The 18,453-nt window shown below is 48.2% G+C and overlaps 1 protein-coding gene across 1 annotated transcript in view; it reads left to right on the top strand.

Annotated features, from left to right (window-relative positions):
* Positions 1-18,453, top strand: part of rassf5 (Ras association domain family member 5) — a 33,365-nt gene that overhangs the window by 4,948 nt on the left and 9,964 nt on the right. The window contains exon 2 of the mRNA XM_076989229.1: positions 10,124-10,254. Coding sequence (XP_076845344.1) covers positions 10,124-10,254 — 131 coding nt within the window. The remainder of the gene's footprint in view (positions 1-10,123; positions 10,255-18,453) is intronic.

The following is an 18,453-nucleotide window of genomic DNA, read 5'->3' as shown; positions in this document are numbered from 1 at the left end:
CTGCTTAGGAAGTGCAGCTCCATCTCCACCACGCCCAGTTGACAGTGGGACTCTCACCTGCCAGCCGGGTCTGCCCAGGGCAGGCAGGTCCAGCACCCAGGCTGTGCTCCCTGATCACCGGCAACCCTTTCATGAGTTCGTCGTCTTTGATTATGTTCAGATAAGTAGCCGATCTGTAGTCCCAAGTTGGGTTATATAAGGGGTAATCAGTGGGGTATATAAGTGGGGCTATCAGTGGGGTATATAAGCAGGGGTGTAGTGGGGGGGTCGTGGGGGGATGTTGCTCTTGCTGAGACTGTTACGTCAAACGCTAGGTTTATAAATGATGCGCTAGTAATTCGCAATCGATCCCCCCCCCGCTCAACAACTTAGAATCGCTACACCGCCACACCAAAAACAACCCCCCACTTATTTTTTTAGGACTACACTACTGTAAATAAGTGGGGCTATCAGTGGGGTATATAAGTTGGGTTATCAGTGTAGTTCACAGCTCACTGATCCTCAGGACCTGCTGACGTAGGACACCTCTTTCTCCATCTCTCCCCTCTCCCTTCTCCATCTCTTCATCTCCCCTCACCACCCCTCTTCCGCCGATATACCGAACCCTTGCAGTCTGGTTTTGTGTCTCTAACCTGGCTTATATAAGCAGTGAGCCTTCTCCTCCCTCCCTCCCTCTCTTCTTTACACTCATCTTTTTCCTTGTGATGGAGGCATGGTATGTGTCTGCTCTTCACCCTAATCCCTGTTGCAGTACACATTTATCCATTTATCAGATTTAAACTCCTTGAGGCATTAAGGTGTCAAATTAGTTTTTTTGTAAAAAAATTGGCTTAAATAAACTATTACTACAGAGAGAGATTAGCTTTGTGTCAAACTCGAAGCTTCATTACAAGCTCATTGTCAAAACCCCATTGGCCATTTCTGTCTGTTTTTTTTCTGGTACTCTGGCATTTGAAAGTTCAACTTCTTGTCCTCTGTTTGGCCTCTCAGAGGAGGAAATGGTGCTTTAAGTATCTTTGACCCCTTCTGTCGCTGAACATTAAGTTTGCAAAATGGGAATATTATCTCTCATCTAACTGTTTGAGTCTGTAAATCTCTGGTTCTGGCCACTGGTCGTCCAGTTCTCCGCAGTTGCTCAGGACAACCTGATCGCTGGGATTGGGGTCCACACCACCCCTGGAGCATGGGTCCGGTGTTATCTTCGCTGCCCACGTTTCCCTCTGTGGACGGATGGACAGTAGGAGATGGTGTGCAAGGTCGTTGCCCGGTTACCTCTCCCGTGGGACGGTCCCCCCACCCCGGACCCCCGGGCCCGCTGCCCCTTCGCCCAGCCCCCCTCCTCGGGCCACCAGGCCCCCCTGGCCTGCCTTCCACATACGTTACACCATGCAGGCACACATTGCAGTGGCTTTGCTCACACAAGCCAAACCTTGTTCAGAGCCTTATTGAACAGGAGAGACATTGTGTTGCGCTTTTCAAAGCTCCTTTCACTCACGCCGACAGACGCAGGAAGCCAGACGGCTCGGAGCGGTCTCAGACGGGCTTGCGGCTGCACCACAGACTCCGCTTTCAGGACGTTATGGCCCAACGTGGCCTGTGATTTTTACAGGGTTTAGGACGCTTTCAGGACGTTATGGCCCAACGTGGCCTGTGATTTTTACAGGGTTTAGGACTCCGAATGTGAACACTCCACAGCATCCGCACTGCTTTAGGTGCCAAGTGATTTAACAGGACAGTGTATCCTCCTCTTCCTCTTAAGAAGGTAGAAGTAGGTGGCTAACTGTGACAGAGCTATGGGGAGTTACAGCCTATAATTACATCACCTTTTGGCTCCTCTCTCTCTCTCTCTCTCTCTCTCTCTCTCTCTCTCTCTCTCTCACCCTCTGTCTCTGTCTCTATGAGAATATAAATATATTTACCCCATTTTAGAACTAGAAAATGAATGATGCTGTTAATCTCATATCATTTAACATGACTAGTTTGTGTGGGAAACATCAGACTCCTCTTTCAGATGTTTCTGACTTTCGGGTTTTGGCAGTGAGTGTGTGTTGCTGTTGACAGTGTGTGTATCCACCACTGCATCATTACACCTTGATGACTAGGTCCTAAAAAGTCACTTAGAGGAGGAATACTAGATTCCCTTATCCTGACTCATCTGCAGCAGACCTGCACAGGTTCAGAAGACACTGTTGTTCTTCTCTTCACTTATTTATAGATCAGCCAGCACGTAATCAGTCCCGCTGCTCTCCCTCGTCCTGAGCCATAACTGTCCACACCGGTACACAGCAGAGCTCACAACGCAATCTAGCCTGAGTTCTACAGAGAGAGCAAGAGTGAGAGAAAAGAGAGAGGGGATAAGGAGGTGGGGTGAGGGAGAGAGAGGGGGGGGGGGGGAGGGAGAAGTGAATGTTTATGCAGAACTGTTGCGTGGTGCAGGTGCGTTGTCCTTCAAGACAGCTGGGATCACGGCACATGGGGCTTCCGTCTGTCTTCATGCCGCTGCTGTCTCTCTCCCTCTCTCTGTTTCTCTCTCTAACACTCACATACGCACACACAAACACACACACACACACAGGAAGTGGAGCAGCCATGAGTGACGGCATCGGGAGAAAGTAGGGAGGGAGTGTGATCGAGGCGCAGAGGAGAGAAGGAGAGGAAGAGGGAGATAGAGAGAGATAACTAGAGTTAACGGGAGTGAAGCGGACCGAGTGTGTGTGTGTGTGTGTGTGTGTGTGTGTGTGTGTGTGTAGCTTTAAGAAGGCTATGAGAAGTGCTCCGCAGAGAGGGAGTAGACGAGTGGGTGCTGCAGCGGCTGGCGTGTGCCCTTCACTGCCTGAGAACACCAAGAGAGCAGCTGAGAGAGAGCGAGGGAGCCGGCACGGGTCGGAGGGAGAGAGACCCAGCAAGTGAGCGTAGAGGCAGGGGGTGGTGCCGGGGAGGGCGGTGGGCGAGGGTGGGGGCCGCAGGGTGGCAGAGGGGGCGGACGGGTGGGGCGTCCAGCTACAGCACGCCACAGAAAGCCCAGCGCAGCCCTGCGATGGTGGACGCACAGGAGCGTCTGGCGAAGGCAGCCCACCGCGCGAGGACACGGAGGCGGAGGAGGCGAGCCCCGGGCGGGACCACCACGACGACCGGGCCAGCGCGGGGAGCTCGACCGGGGGCCAGTGGGCGTGGAGCTGGGGTCAAGTGCGGCGGCGGGCGCAGATAGCGGCGCACGGGATGAGGGCGGCGGAGGAGGCGGCCGCGGCCGGGGCGTGCTTCGGCCAGGTGTCCCGCCGCCTCGGCAGGCTGTTCCGCCGGCTGCCCAAGTCCCGCTCGTGGTCGGAGGGCCTCCGCCTGCTCCGGAGGACCAGCAGCAGCGGGGCTCTCGTACTGTCAGGTAACGGGGGGTAGCGGGACAGGAGCGGGTCGAGGGGGGTGAGTGGGAAGGGGAGGTGGGAGGGAAGAGAGAGATGGAGCCTCCGCACCCTGAATGCAGCTAGATCAGGCTTTGGGAGGTGGCGATGATCTGGCTTATGTGTTTTGTACTTTCTGGTCTTAGCTATCCAGTTTGGCTGCAATCGAAGAGCTCTACAGTGGCTTTCTGCCTCCCTAAAATAGCCTAGTGATATTCTATAGGGAGCATCACATTTTGTTCTCACTCCCTCTCTCCCTCCCTCCCTCTCTCTCTCTCCCTCCCTCCCTCTCTAAATATGTTTAGTGGTGCCTGTTTCTCTCTCATTATCTATTGTATTTTGGTCACATGCAGGCTTCAAGGGTGGGTGAGGGGGTTATTTGTCGATCCTGTTTGAAACCCCCATGTTTCTAGAATGCTCTAACACGAGAGGTGGCCAGAAATGTGCCTGAGTCAGGATTTCGCAAGATGCCGCCGTGTCCTCACACTTGGAGCTAAATTGCCGTTGTGTCGATCCCAGCCGCAGTGCAGATGTTTACCGTCACTGGCTTTAAACCCGAGCCGGCACCGATGCCGTGGCTAGCCGCATGTCCGGGCCTGGATGGTGAGATGCTCTGGGCCCATGTTTCACACGCATCGCTTGTGTCTGTCGTGGCAATGCCCTCATTTCTGTGTTGTCCCACTCCACTAGCACTGACAGCCTAGACCACTTGGAGTGGATCCGGTGCCGGTTTTTTTTTCTTTTTTTCTTGCTCTTCTGACATCAGGCCAGAGGAGATTGGATTTGGCATCGATCTGGAACAGACTGTCTCTAGGAGTGAACCGAGGGAGGCAGAGATGCAACGAAGGAGGTTAATGAATACAAAGTGATCCACTCCAGGGTGCGCTAGCAGCCTCTCCTTAACTCTCAGAGGACTCCTGGTCTATTATGGAATTTGTGCTGCTCCAATATACAAACTGAAGATGTTTCACCATCACAGATGCTTCAAGGTCAAGCGGAACAGAGCCGACACTCGGCGTCTCGTATCGACCTCGGCTACAGCAGCTCTGGGACAGGCGCTACCTGGCGTCTGCCGGCATTCTGCTTTATTGGGAGATTTGGTTTCTTGCCATGATGTCAGGACAGGATGTTCATTAGGAACATATGGATTTCAAATCATGATCATGGTTTTTGTTTTTTGTGAGTTTTTATCTGTAACTTATATTTCAGTGTTTCAGTATCTTGAATTTAAACAAAATATCAATCAATATAATCATGCAGTCGGGATTAGTGCAGCCCTATCTGGACCTCTGTGAACTTCATTTGTTTTGGGTCCATGTGGGCAGGTTTTTTTTTTTTTTGGCCAGCCCTGTAGAAACGAGAGTGGGTGTGACACCACTTAATATCCCACCCCCTCTGGTACATGACGCAGTTGGCCACCCAACAGTGGATCCTGCTTCACACACGCTGAGTCATCTCAGCCGATGACGCACGCAATTCCAAATGGGTGGCGCTTTGAAAAGTTTTGTATGAATGTTTAATTGCATGAAGCTAATCTCATCTTTGAGACCTCATGTGAGACTCCTGTGCTCCTGTTTTCAGTACTGATGCAATAACACTACTGGAATATTCAGGACTGTCTGTATTAGCCTGAGCAGTGCACAGCCCTAAGAAGACACCCTGCACTGGGCTACTGGATCAGTGCAATACGGCCCTACCATGTACAAACCCACAATACACCATTCATCTATATGTGACTGGCAAATGTCCAGAAAGAGAGAGAGAGAGATGTATGTATTGTACAGTTCATGTTTATGAATATTGAACCTTGCTCTCATACTGATGTGTGCCTATAAGAAATATATAATATAATATAATATATATATATATATATATATATATATATATATATATATATATATATATGGGGTTTACTATTATACGTTGATTTAATTTAATGCCATTTTATTTTATTGTTCATGTGTATTAGTCATGTCTGGCTGGGTTAGGTGTATTTTATATAGGCGAGTCATATGATTATTGCAACAATGTCAGTGAAACATCCATCTGTCATCAAAAACGACGTTCTAAACCTATTTAATGAATTCGGTTGTTTTCCACCCTAAAACAAAAGGCTATAACATACTGAGCCTTAACTTTATAAAGATCCAGTCTCTACAGGACTACTGAAAGTTATTTTTATAAGGCTTCCACTGGCTCAGGTAAAGTAGCTGTGTGTGTGTGTGTGTGTGTGTGTGTGTGTGTGTGTGTGTGTGTGTGTGTAGGTGCTGATAAGGTACTAAATACGCATACACACCCTTTTCTACTAGTCCACATTTAACCCTTACAACAGCAGCCTTTCAGGAACTCGTAGCTTTGTGAGTCTAGGTCATGGTGTCTATAGGAACACATTTGCATTCTCTTTATGCAGGTTATCTGTGCATCTGCTGCAGTTCCCACCTAAACGTTTATGGTCTCATTACCTAGATGGATGTGGGATTGGGGGCTTGCGATTAGGTTTACATGCTCTTTCCCAGAAACACTGTCATCTGCCAATTAAGAAACATGTTTGCCCATAAACTCAATCCCTATAGCAGGGAGGAATATTTCATATAAAAATGGTAGGATTGAGTAGGGCAGCATCCACAGCTGTTTTACTCCATTATGTTAGTTGCTGTTAGGTTTGTTAGCATTATTGTATAATGAATTTCCTACTGCAAGATCCAGAGCTTGGTTCTGGGAATCTGTTTTTTTTGTGTTGCTCACATGTCCGGTCCCACTGGTAGATGCTCTCTGCTTTCCAGTTGCTGTTTCTATTAGTCTCTGGGCAATAGAACTAGATTAGAAGTTTTATTTTTGACATGAAGCAGCTTTACAAATGTATGGGTCCAGATTCCTCATGAGAGAGGTAGAGAGAGGATTTTCTGATGCTAGCTAAAACTTCACCTTATAGGCTTAAAGACAATACAAGCAAAACAATTTGTATTAAGCTCTGATGGTGCTCTGTAGCTCTGTAGATGGAGCGCTGTAGATGTAGCTCTGTATATGCGGTTCTGTAGATGTAGCTCTGTAGATGTAGCTCTGTATATGCGGTTCTGTAGATGCGGCTCTGTAGATGCAGCTCTGTAAATGTAGCTCTGTACATCAACAGTTCGCTTGAGTGAATATTCTTCTATATTGCAGTCAAGTTTATCTTGCTGCTCTGTAGAGTGTGCCGGCAGACTTCTAATGAGGTTGTTACAGAATTACCAGAACCATTAAGTACTAATCAATGAATATTCATGTACAAACACAAATTACATTATGGTCATTTTGTAATTTGGAACTAATTTGGCTTGTTGCCAGCATGACACATTCAGTGAGTCCAGTGTCCTGATGAGACCTTCATTCATCTTGCCTGTGCACCAGTTCCTCTTGGCTTCATGGGACAAGGACAGCGGGTCAAAACGCTGGACGTGGCAGAGAGAAAGAAAAGCACCAGAAAATGCTGCTGACACTGCCAGAAACTGAGCAGGGGGGCGGAGGGAGGCAGGGAGAGGGTGGGTGGGTAGGAGGAAGAAGGCGGGGTGGGGGGAGCAGCAGAAAAGTGCCACCAATCTATTTTCTGTCATGGAACCTATTTAGGAAAATGCTGATGGAGAAAACAGGACAAGAGGAGATGAGAAATGTCCATAGAAGCCAAGAGGAGGCGCAGGTGGAGGAGGCGCAGGAGGACAAGGACCGTTTTCTCCCTCCCTAAAGAGAGTCTCCGCAGCCCAGTTATGGCAGGGGAATTCAGGCAGCCCTAAAACACAAGAATGTTTCAAAGTAGTCAGCTGTTGGACATTTCTGAACATTTTGGTGATGGGGAAGTGGCCTGTGGGAATGGGAAGTAGTTCTTAAAGGGACAGGCCCACTGAGTGCTGAATTGTTAGGAGTGGTTCCCCTGAGGAAGTCCAACACATGGCAAAAAATTATGGTGAATTCCACATGTACAGTATTGTCTTTAAATTCTAGTGAACGTATTACTGCTTATAAGGTCTTCAAAAGTTTGAATGCCAGCAGTGGTTTCAGAACAGTTGAAGGTTTTTTCTCCATGAACAAGTGCTGTGTTAACTGTGGATTTAGGCCCAGAGGACTCCAGAGCTCACGATCCCCAGCCAAGACGAGTTGGCTGTAACTTCACCACCATGCCCACAGCTGCAGTCACCTGGGGAAACCAGCTTCCACATCCAAGAACATCCAGCTTGTGTTTGGATGGTTTGCCGGTCTCTGATGAGATCAATTGGCAGGAACGTCAAGAGTCTTTCCAACCCACAGACAGACTTGGTCGGCCATCAGCATCCAACCCTCCACTCCCTACAACCCTGCTCCCTATTCATCATCCACCTTGAACACACACACACACACACACACACACACACACTCACAAACATCTAATTGCTGCTGTGGATGTAGGCATCTCCAGAATGACATCAGCGTGTTGAGTTGAGTCCCCCAAGCTAAGGTAGCGGTGTCATTGAACAGCAGCATCAGCATACACTGCAGTTCAGTTGGATCGGTCCGTTGCTAAGGCTACGCTCTAGCTTGGTTGGATTGCACCGTTACTGACGGAAGCCCATCTCCCCTCCGCCCAGAGACGCATTTCCTGATCCTGGACTACGCTGTTTGCTTTGGACCATCTCCCTCTCACTGCTGACCAGAGCTCCACGCCTATGATATCCCACTGATGAAAGGTGGCCAAAAAAGGGTGAACTCCAGTTCCTCTGGCTACCGGAGTTGCTGTGGAGGATTTGAAGGCTTTCCCAGAAATCCCTGTGGGAGTGCTGACCCACCGTTCTCTCTCTGACACTCCTCAATGTGACCAGCACTGATAATCAGCCACTCTGCTGTAGCCCCCCCCCCAACACACACACACACACACACACACACACACACACACTTCCCCACTATCAATACTGTGCTGCTTCTGCCTATGGAAAGAAACAAGCAAACAAGAGCTCCCTTGTGAAACTGGTTAGAATAAACCCAGAAGATGCCCTCCCAGTTAACTCCATCACTGTCACATTAGCATGTGGTGCTAACACTGTAAGCGCAGATGACGGACGCCTCTTGATTCAGAGAGACCCGTCTGATTCGCAGCAAGACTGTTATTGAAGTCTTAGGCACCCTGGAGCATATCCATGGCTGCAGAGATCCGTTGCCTTGGTTACCTTGCAGTTAGGAATAAGGCGTGAATGGGAGTCCTGTGGATGCCCAGAGATCGGCGTTTTGCTTTTCGGGTTGGCTTCACTCTGCGGCTGATCTGAGAACAGGGTTCTCATTTTCTCTCATAACATTCAACGCTGGGTTTAGGATTCAGGAGCAGGTCTCTGATCAGGCCAGATGCACAGATTTTCTAGCATTTCTTCTGGTTTCAGAGCAAATGTTTTTTTATTATGTATGTACTTGTTTTGTAACATGGGGAGGAAGCATTGCTCTGGATTGCCATTTGCATCAATGGACAGTTTTTTTGGTGGCCTTTGCAAAACATCTGTATGCACCACTATTTAAATGACCTCATTCTGCAGGTCTCTGCACTCTGGCTCTCTAGCGCCATCTAATGAAATGAAGCAATTATGTAGTAGTACACCTGACGAGTTAACCTCATTATAATATAGTGTTTAAGCAATGCTGAAAATGCAGATTTTGATGTCTCTTGTGCAATGCATCATTTGACATTGTGATGACTTCCAGAACATCTGTCACTGTAGTTGTTTTACTGTAAGCATTGTTACAGAAGACTGTAGAAATAGCTATTCTACATTTACATTTGGATTATTAATTTTAGCAATATGATTTGATTAAACAGTGTTATTTTATTGAAAGGTTCACACTTTTAGGATGGATTCACTTTTAAAGTGAATCCAATAACTATTCCCTATTGCGTTTCTGTTCAGTGTTTCCCTATTGCGTTTCTGTTCAGTGTATGAAGGCCTGTCATGTAAATTGAAACCCTAGAATAAAATGTCCTAAAATAGGAAAGTCAAACCCATGGTCTGTTGGCTGGAACCAGACCAATTATGGTTCTGACCTGGTATATTTAGAATGTTTTAAAATTAAAATCATGTTGTGGATCACAACTGGATTGAAAAATCCTTCTTTAGAAATGAAAAAATAACTAGTCCCTGTTATTCCACAAGGGGGCAACATGTAATATGCTCTATAGTATAGAATTAGGTTATAAACTTAGCAAGCTAGCTTGCAAGCTAATCAGAAAAAATATATAATACATTAATTTTGCATTCAAAATCTACATTTAAATGATTGATAAACTAAAATATTAATGAGTTAGCCAGTTACAGATTTTGGTCCAGCCCCAGCCCACTTGGCCTGAGTAGTCTGACTTTAACACCCATGTTCTATGGCTCTGTGTGATATCACACAGTCTCAGGGATTGTGTGCGTGCGTGCGTGCGTGCGTGCGTGCGCGTGTGTGTGTGTGTGTGTGTGTGTGTGTGTTGGGTGGGTGGGTGTGTCTGTATGTGTTAGACACACTCCCAGCCTCGCTGGATGACACAGACGTATAATCACGTAGGTGTGCTTTAGGCTTGAGTGACATCCCAGTCCTGTGTTGAATCCTTCTCACACAACATGTGTTCACTCCCTTCCCTAAACCAACCCCCATGTGCACAGGACCTGAAGGAGAGCACATCGCTCTTCTTTGCACAGTGATGTTTTTGTCTGTGTGTGGTCAGCTACTAACTGTGCTCTGTTTCACCGTCATGCCAGACTGCAGCTACACCTGTCACCTGCACTGTGAAGGCCTTGTTCAGCTTGACTGCAACCAGACAGAAGGGCAGGCAGAGGGGTCACCCAATATCGCCCCCTGCAGGCAAATCTCCAAAACACCTCCACTGAAGGTAGGCTTGCTCATCTGCTGTTTATTGTTAGTTTTTTAAAAAAGCAAAGAAAATGGTCTTCCAGACGGTTTTATCAGTTTTGTATTGAGTGTGAAGCGGGTGTTTTGTTATCACTGAGTCACACGTTGACTAAAGTCGTCAAAGACCAGCAGCTTACCAGCTGTGAACTAAGCTTTAGTGCTCATGGTTTAGTCACTGTCACATTTAAAACTTCATCTCAGATAAGGTCAAATGAGAAAATGGCCAGAAGGTGGCGTATCTGTTCGTCTCAGATCATCGTGATGAGCTTACTTTGGCCCCTAGGCAGGCAGGAAGTGATGGTCCCTGGGTAAGCAGGAAGTGATGGTCCCTGGGTAAGCAGGAAGTGATGGCCCCTGGGTAAGCAGGAAGTGATGGTCCATGGGTAAGCAGGAAATGATTGCCCCTGGCAGAAACAGCAGGGGCAGTGTCAGCCTGTCAGCCTTCCAGGGCCAGTCTGACTTGCGCATGCAAATTCACATCTCAGTATGCACACACAGACTAAGGGGCACTAAGGGGGATATTAATGCATACTAATGCAGAGAGAGTGTTTATAAACACACACACACACTACAAATCTAAATTTCATATTTAAGGATTTCATAAAATGCTACGAAAGAAACAAGCCAATCCAATGTTTTACCGTAACGTTGCTAACTGAAACTCCCTAATGACATTCTGCGACACTGTGGCACATTAGTTGTTCTGGAGAGAAGCAGAAGCCATTCTCCTGTCCTTTCGTCCTTCATGGTAACTCTGTCCAGCTGTATTACTTCCACTGACCGTTTCCATTTACACTCTGTCACTGATGACGAACCGCCCAGCAGACATGGCCTGAAAGTTCTGGGGAGCATTTGGTCATTGTCGTAACTCTTCAGAGCTAAAACATGCACACCTGCTCTCAAGCAGGGCACCACACTGCTGCGTTTGTGTCTCCAGAGCAGTGAGATAACAAAAGGCCACTTGGTCAAAACATTTGTTTAGTTTTGACATTTGGTTAATGTTGGAGCAGGTGGAACTGTAATATTACAACTCACCACAAGAGGGACCCGCTGACCCGAGCCTGTTGGTAAAGGGTCTCTTTTTCATATAGTGATGTAAATGCGAGTGCTCATATCACAGGGATCTGCAGACCTTAAAACCTAATAAACATTAAGCATCCAGGACATCAACTCAATTAGCAGTGAACATAAAAGCTTCCAGACTGACATCCATTGTGTCGTAGCTTGCCAGATCCAGACTCTTTTAATGTGGTCACTCATGACGGGAGAGAGACCGAACAGCTCAGGGCCATTGAAATGCAACCATTCTGTCACAATGTAATTATTACAAAGGCATTATCAATGTGCCAGTCATTTCCTGTGCACCTACAGGGAGAATAAGCATCCCAAAGGAAATGCATAAAGATGGGCTGCTTTACATATGACACGTGTGTCGTTGGGCTGTGGGCTGAGGTCTACTTTCATGATCTGCAATTCTGAAGTAGCCGTTAGCATGAGGTGCAGGGTTTAATTGCCGCTGCCAATGAAAGTGCACGAGAGTATGCAAAGTTGAACACCCCCCCCCCCCCCCCCCCCAGCCTTAGCCTTAGCATTTACCTTAGCATTTATCTTTAGCATTAGCCTTAACCTTGTTTTAGTTTACCCTGTTTTATTGTCACTGCCTATGTTTCCCTTAGCAAGGACTCAGGGTCCATAGGCTCAGGGTTCATGTAACCATGTATTTGAGATTAGCATGTTGCTAGACTACAAATTAACACAGCAGTTACCCTACATGCATGTGATGATTGGGGTGGTTTTCTTTTGGGGGGGGGGGGGGGGGGGGGGGGGGATTTGGTAGAGCTTTGTTGCCCCTTGAGAAAAGCCACACTTGCATCACGTAGACTTCCTTTTTCCTCTCTCGTGCCTGTGTACTACAAACACAGCCACTGTCTCTCAGATGCAAGCAGCAGTACACACACTTGCATACATTCAGCACTCGCCCTCAGCATGCAGTGTGAGCACTAGGGGATAATGCAGAGTTGATCTCTCTCCATCTGTGTCATTCATATATGGACTGATGCTTATCACCTCTCAGAGTAACGTCTTCCTGTTTGCATTCTAATGAATGTCTCACATGAGACCTTCCTGGTCATGCTGTGCATACTGTACACACACACACTGCCTATCTTACATACGAATCCACATACTCACAAGGCCTGGGCAGATATGCATGTCCCTGCCGGGATGAAAGCACCAGCTAAATCGTATGTTTACAGTGCTCCTAAAGAGTAGTATGCAAATCTCCGGTAGTGTGCTCTTCTCTCAGTGTTATGGCCTTTGTCTAACTGTGTACCCCCCCCCCCCCCCCCCCCCCCAACACACACACACACACACACACACACACACACACACGCACCTGTTACGCAAAACGGTGATCTCTTTCCTCCCTGTTGGCCTCCCCTCAGTTTCCTGGAAGAATAAACTGGCAGATCTATCTTTCTTGCTATTCATACACTGTAGTGTTGCGTGCAGATACAGCCCCATTGCCAGGATGCTTTGCAGCATAGATACCACAGAATGAGGGAGAGAGGGAGAGACTTATGGCAGAGGGGCCACTCCACTCCCTTCCCCAGCCTTTACTCACTAGCACGCAGGCGTTTTGATGGTGGCGCAGGTGAAACGGCAGCGTGCGTGCGCATGCGTGGTGGATCTGCGCTGGCTGCTCTGGTCTCCTAGCGACGGCGCTCCATCAGCTCTGACTGGTGCTGGAACACAGGGTCACGGTTACACCGCCCTGGAGGATGGCACGTGAGGTGGCATGAATATTTGCCACGTGAAAACAAAGCGTCCCGCTGTTTTGGGCGCTGGTCTGAGGGTTCGCTTTACGAGTGCAGGCCGCGTGGGGAAAACGGAGCCTCCGTGCATTATTAAAGGCAGCGGCTGGGGCAGTGGGGGAGGGGGGGGGGGGTCATGGGGTAAGGTGTCACTGATGAGGGTATCACACACGGATCATATGGAGGCTTCCAACGCTCCATTTAACACTAGCGTGTAAGAAGAGCTGCTTCTCTCGGACATGACCAAGTCCAAACCAGATGGCCTCCTGCAGACCTTTTATCTCAGTACAGCCCTGTCACTCGGAGGTGTTACAGAGCATTATAACAGCAAAACATCCACTGCTGCGTTGAATGAGACATCGCCTGGTTCGATGCTTTTGACCAGTTCCTCTCTTCAGTGCTCTTGCCTGTCACTTCACGTCTACTTTAGTGTCCGGCACCTTTCTGCACCATCCGATTCAGTTCAGCGGCACGTAGAGCCGAACTCGCAGCCCACCGTTGAGCAGGGCAATGTGGGTGAGCATGTGGTGAATCGTGGATCAGTTCAACCTGAGGCTCTCTCTCACCATTGCTCCCTGCATTCTCACAGCCGTAATGCGTTCCTATAGCTGGGTAGGTCTGCTTCCACATGCTCCTCTCTTCTACGACATTGATCTCCTTTGTTTATCCCGGCGTGCTTGCAAAGAACCCCCTGCTGGTCGTGAGGGGCTGTGATCGGGCCCCCCAGCAGGGTGGAACTCTGATATATTGATGCCAGCCGAGGGTATGGTGGTGGGGAGGAGCTTCCCCCCCTTTACAGCAGTCAATAGCTAAAGCCCCCGGAGAGCAATCTTCATCTCCTTCATCTTCTCCCTGTCGCCTGTCTCATTGATTATGATCATGTGACTGAAAGCCTGGACGAGGGGTAATTTGTTGGATCCTTTTAGCAGAAGCTCACTCATCTACCGTCACCATCACGCACTGAAGATGCCAGTGGCGCTTATGGCCACGCATGGCGCTCTGGGCCTCAGGATGCAAAGAGCATCGACTCTCAGCTGCATCGACTGAAAACAGGAGAGAACCGGCTGGTCTCTGAAGGGCTAACCTCCAGTAGACTTGAATAGAATGGAACTCTGACAAAATGAGATCGAAATATCCCTTCAGCTTCTCCACATTTAAAGAGGTTATCTCTCGTGTGTGTGTGTGTGTGTGTGTGTGTGTGGGGGGGGGGGGGGGGGGGGTATTTTCATCAGGATCTATATAAAAAACATTTAGTTTCCATGTTTGTGAAGGCAGTCTTGCACATTGGTAAATAGATGCTGAGAAGAGAGTAGAAAGGTGCAGATGAAGGTCTCTCTTCTGATGGATGTGTGTCTGCCTTCCTCCACGCACCCAGTTCCAAAGTCGCTTATGGGATCTAGACCCAAACTGCTGTTTGGAGACCTTTGATCTCTCATCATTGTGTTTTCAGATGGTCTTGACTATTCAAGGTCAGGGTTAAAGGTTAAGGTTAGGCATGGCTAATGGAAGACTAAGTGAGTTCAAAGGTCATACTAATCTTTGACCTCCAGATGTGGATTTTTTAATAAGATGCTCTGGCAGCGAGAGAGAGGTCTTGCAGTGAGGTTTGTGTGTGTGTGTGGGTGTGTGTGGGGGGGGTATTATTGTTGGGCACACTCTTCTCATCATTATACTACTGAAAAGCAGTGGGATGAATTATTAAGAGAACATGTAACATTATATCGCAAGTTATGAAGGCCATTAAATTCTACCTTGGGCTTTCAAAAGCTCATTACAGAAGAGTGATCTCAACATAAGCAGCTATCAGAGCTTACTAGTCTGACAGGCTGCACTAATGGCTCAGCTCTGTTTAGCTACATTTGCAATTCAGTTTGCATATCAGGTGTTATGTAAAACAGGACCTATAGGACTGCATGCTGATTGCATGGTTTGAGGCAGATCTCTGTGTATTCTGAGGTGGATCTATATGTTTGTCAGTCTCTCTCTCTCTCTCTCTCATGTTTTTTCTCTCTATCTCTCATGTTCTCTCTCACTTTGTTTCTCTCTCTCTCTCCATTAAGAGGAAGTGGCTATGGTTGAGCAGTTTTGTGCAGGAAGAGATACAGGGGAGGGAGGAGGTTTGTGAGCTCACAGGCAGATAGCAGACCCAACCACATATGGTGGAGTAAGGCAGAGAGAAAGAGAGGGTGGAGAGAGAAAGAGAGGGTGGAGAGAGAAAGAGAGGGTGGAGAGAGAGTGTGATTGAGAGAAGGAGGGAGGCAGTCTGAGCACTGTAGTCAGGCGAGCAAGCGTGAGAAAGCGAGGGAGTGGGAGGGAGGTGTAACACGTCAGCTCTGCTCTTCCTCCGTCTGAGTGAAGCAGGCAGTCAGAAGCCGGTTGATCTCCAGCACTCTCTTCTGCAGCCTCAGCATCGCTCCAAGCGTTCTTCCTCCACAGCACGCCGCGCTCCACCGCACGCACTCAGGAACTTCACCCAGAGCCGCGGCCGATGGACCGGCGCTCACCCGCGACAGCCTGCCAGCCTGAGCCGTCCGCCGTCGAGCTGTCACGTCTTCCTCTCCCGTCCTCCTCTGCTTCTCTCTGCCGGGCCGGCGCAGACCCGAGGCGCGGGGCATTGAGCCGTCGTCGTTCCTGCCGCTCTATGCAGATTCTGACGTCTAGGTTCTCGCGTGAGCAACAGGAACAGGAACAGCCTTTTGCGAAACCTATTTTGCCACGCGCTCTGTCGAACGCGGAAGCACGGCAATCGCTTCTCTTTCGGAGCTCCACGTCTGCTCCTCCAAAGACAGCCGGGAGCCCTGGCCCACGCTGTTAGCCGGCGGTCTCCCCATCGCTCTCTGCGCTGCCTGGAGCCTGGAACGGTGCTAGGGGCCCCTGGAGGCCCCTCTCCGGACGGATGCTGAGTCGACCAACCTGATCCCGGCCCCGCAAATGACTGGCAGCAATAGCATGAGCAGTGGCTACTGCAGCCTGGACGAAGAGAGCGATGATTTCTCCTTCTTCACTGCCAAAACCTCCTTCTTCCGACGGCCACATGGAAAGCAAGGGGCCAAGGTAACGCGGGGGAGGGGGAAGTCGTGGTCAATGGTGACAAGGGGAACAGGGACAGAGGAGAGCAGGTGCTGAGAAATGAGAAGTGCTGGTTGTCGGATATGTGTGGGGGTGTGGGTGGGGGGGTGGAAGGGGGGAGGTGGCAGAATGGAAATTAGGTTGTGAACTCATTTCTATAAGTTTCTCAACTGTTTCCCAACTCTCGAGGAGTGATGGTGGTGAACACATAATCAGCTTAGACTTACATCCTCATTTTTATGTGGTGTATTTGGTTCTCAGTGAGTGTGGTACTCTCACATATGGCGTAACCTAAAGTGTTTTGAAGGTGGAAATCCTACTAGTGGAATGTTTAACAGGGGAACAACGCCCCAACCCCTCCTTGAAGGCTACAACAGTTCCTCCCGCTACTTTTTCTTTCTTGTTGGTTAGAGTAGGCTAATTGCCATAGCAACTGCTTTTCAGTTTCCCCTTGTTTATGTAAACAGCCTAAACATGCAGCCATCTTGTCCTGCAGTTAGAATGTGATGTATGTCAACCTCGTTTGGCTTTTTGCTTCATGACTTGGAGAATTCAAATATCAGTAGCTGTCTAGTGTGGTGCTCTTGAGTGTAATATGGCCCAGCGGTTTCGGTAAAGGCTAAATAACAAATTACATCAGTGTTTTCTTATCAGCCTGATAATGAGTTTTAGCATCCAGATGCAACATTACATGTCTTAAATGTTAAAGAGAATGAATGTTTGGTGTCCCGATCCCTCGATCCTCCCCCAGTGTTACGAAAGCTTCATTAAAGTCTGGGCTAGTTCATCTGCGTGAGACGCCAGGGTCAGGTGACCAGTGCTCTGAAGCCAGCGCACGTTTCTTCCCTTATGGTGCCCTTGCACTTGAATCTCATTAACTGCATCTTCTGACCTTCTGGACCGCTGCAGTCTCCCCCAGCACATGACACAAAACGTCCACCCCCAGCCGTGCGTCTGTAGCGTAGGATGGAAAGGACTCCTCGCTGCGTTGATGCTAGAGCGAGCTTCAGAGTACCGATTATAGTCAATCTTCATTTCAGTTTGTGTTCAAACCTTTATTTTGTGAGGAGGATCACAACTGAGACCCAGAGATTGCTCGAAAGACTTCATTTGTTGGCTAATTTGTTTATGCAGTTTCTTGAACATAGCTCTCCTAACCACGGGGGCATTTTTGGCACTAGTTCAAATTACGATTCCCTGTTACCTTTTTTCTAAAGATGAGATGAAGATTCTGGACTTTGGGAGGAAGTTTCAGAAGATTTCAGCAGATATCTGCCTCACGGGCCCCTACAGTAATGCGCCGTGTAACTCATTTAAATGTTGTTCCTAAACCCCTCCTTGACCTGAATCCAGATCCACCAGGTCCATGGCGGTGTCGGGTTTGGACAGGCACTACGTTTAGACATTAAATTATTTATCCTCTCACTCCCGTTATCTATCCAGGGAAGATGTGGGTTGTCTAGTTTAGAGTGCATGAATGTGGGTTGCCAACAGAACCGGGCTTGTGTTGTCAGATATAATTTTAGTATACCTAGCTTTTTTTTTTTTTTTTGATTCAAGGTGCGCACACGACTCTAGTGGGAGGACTGGGCTTTGATTTTCATTTGCCAGGATTGGGAATTCTGCAAACTGTATGTGCTGTTTGTGTGACACTGTTTGCCAGGATGTCTTTCGTGATATTGTTTGCAAAGATAGAAGTGCAGCCACTGTATACAGTGTAGGTAGTAGCTGCAGAGCTGGCAGTGTAACTTCTTCTAAGAATGACTTTACTGATCTAGGAACAGTCCGTTTCCTCTTAAATGTGTCAGAGCTGTAATCATGTCCCTAGTGCGCTGTCTCTATAGGAAGTGGTTGAGAAGAGAGCTTACTGTGCTTTCTGTATGGTTGTGTGGCGGATATCTGTCTGTCTTCATCATAATCAGTAGAAGATAATGAAACCTGCAACTCTGAACATGTCATGGGATTTATTACACACACACTGGAGAAACCCATCACTTTCTATGTGTAATACGTCACACTCAAACCTTGGAGCCACTCTCTATCCAAATATAAGCAGTGTTCTACATAGCGAAAGGCAACACCACCTACAGAGTTGTTGTAAGCTTCTTCAGACCTTGATCAACATGTCAAGCCAACCAGACATGAACATTTGAATGGTGAGGCTAAGCAAATGTTTAGGAGAACTGCACTCTAGATTTTTGCTCCAGAACTGCACTCAAAAATTTCCAATAGAAGAATTGTGTGTATGTGTGTATGTGTGTGTGTGTGTGTGTGGCAGCAAAAAAATGGGTTCGGGG

This window comes from Brachyhypopomus gauderio, unplaced genomic scaffold (assembly GCF_052324685.1).
Source record: "Brachyhypopomus gauderio isolate BG-103 unplaced genomic scaffold, BGAUD_0.2 sc66, whole genome shotgun sequence".
Taxonomy (NCBI): domain Eukaryota; kingdom Metazoa; phylum Chordata; class Actinopteri; order Gymnotiformes; family Hypopomidae; genus Brachyhypopomus; species Brachyhypopomus gauderio.
The sequence above is the reverse complement of the archived record's forward strand: the minus strand, read 5'-3'. Positions and strand labels throughout refer to the sequence as shown.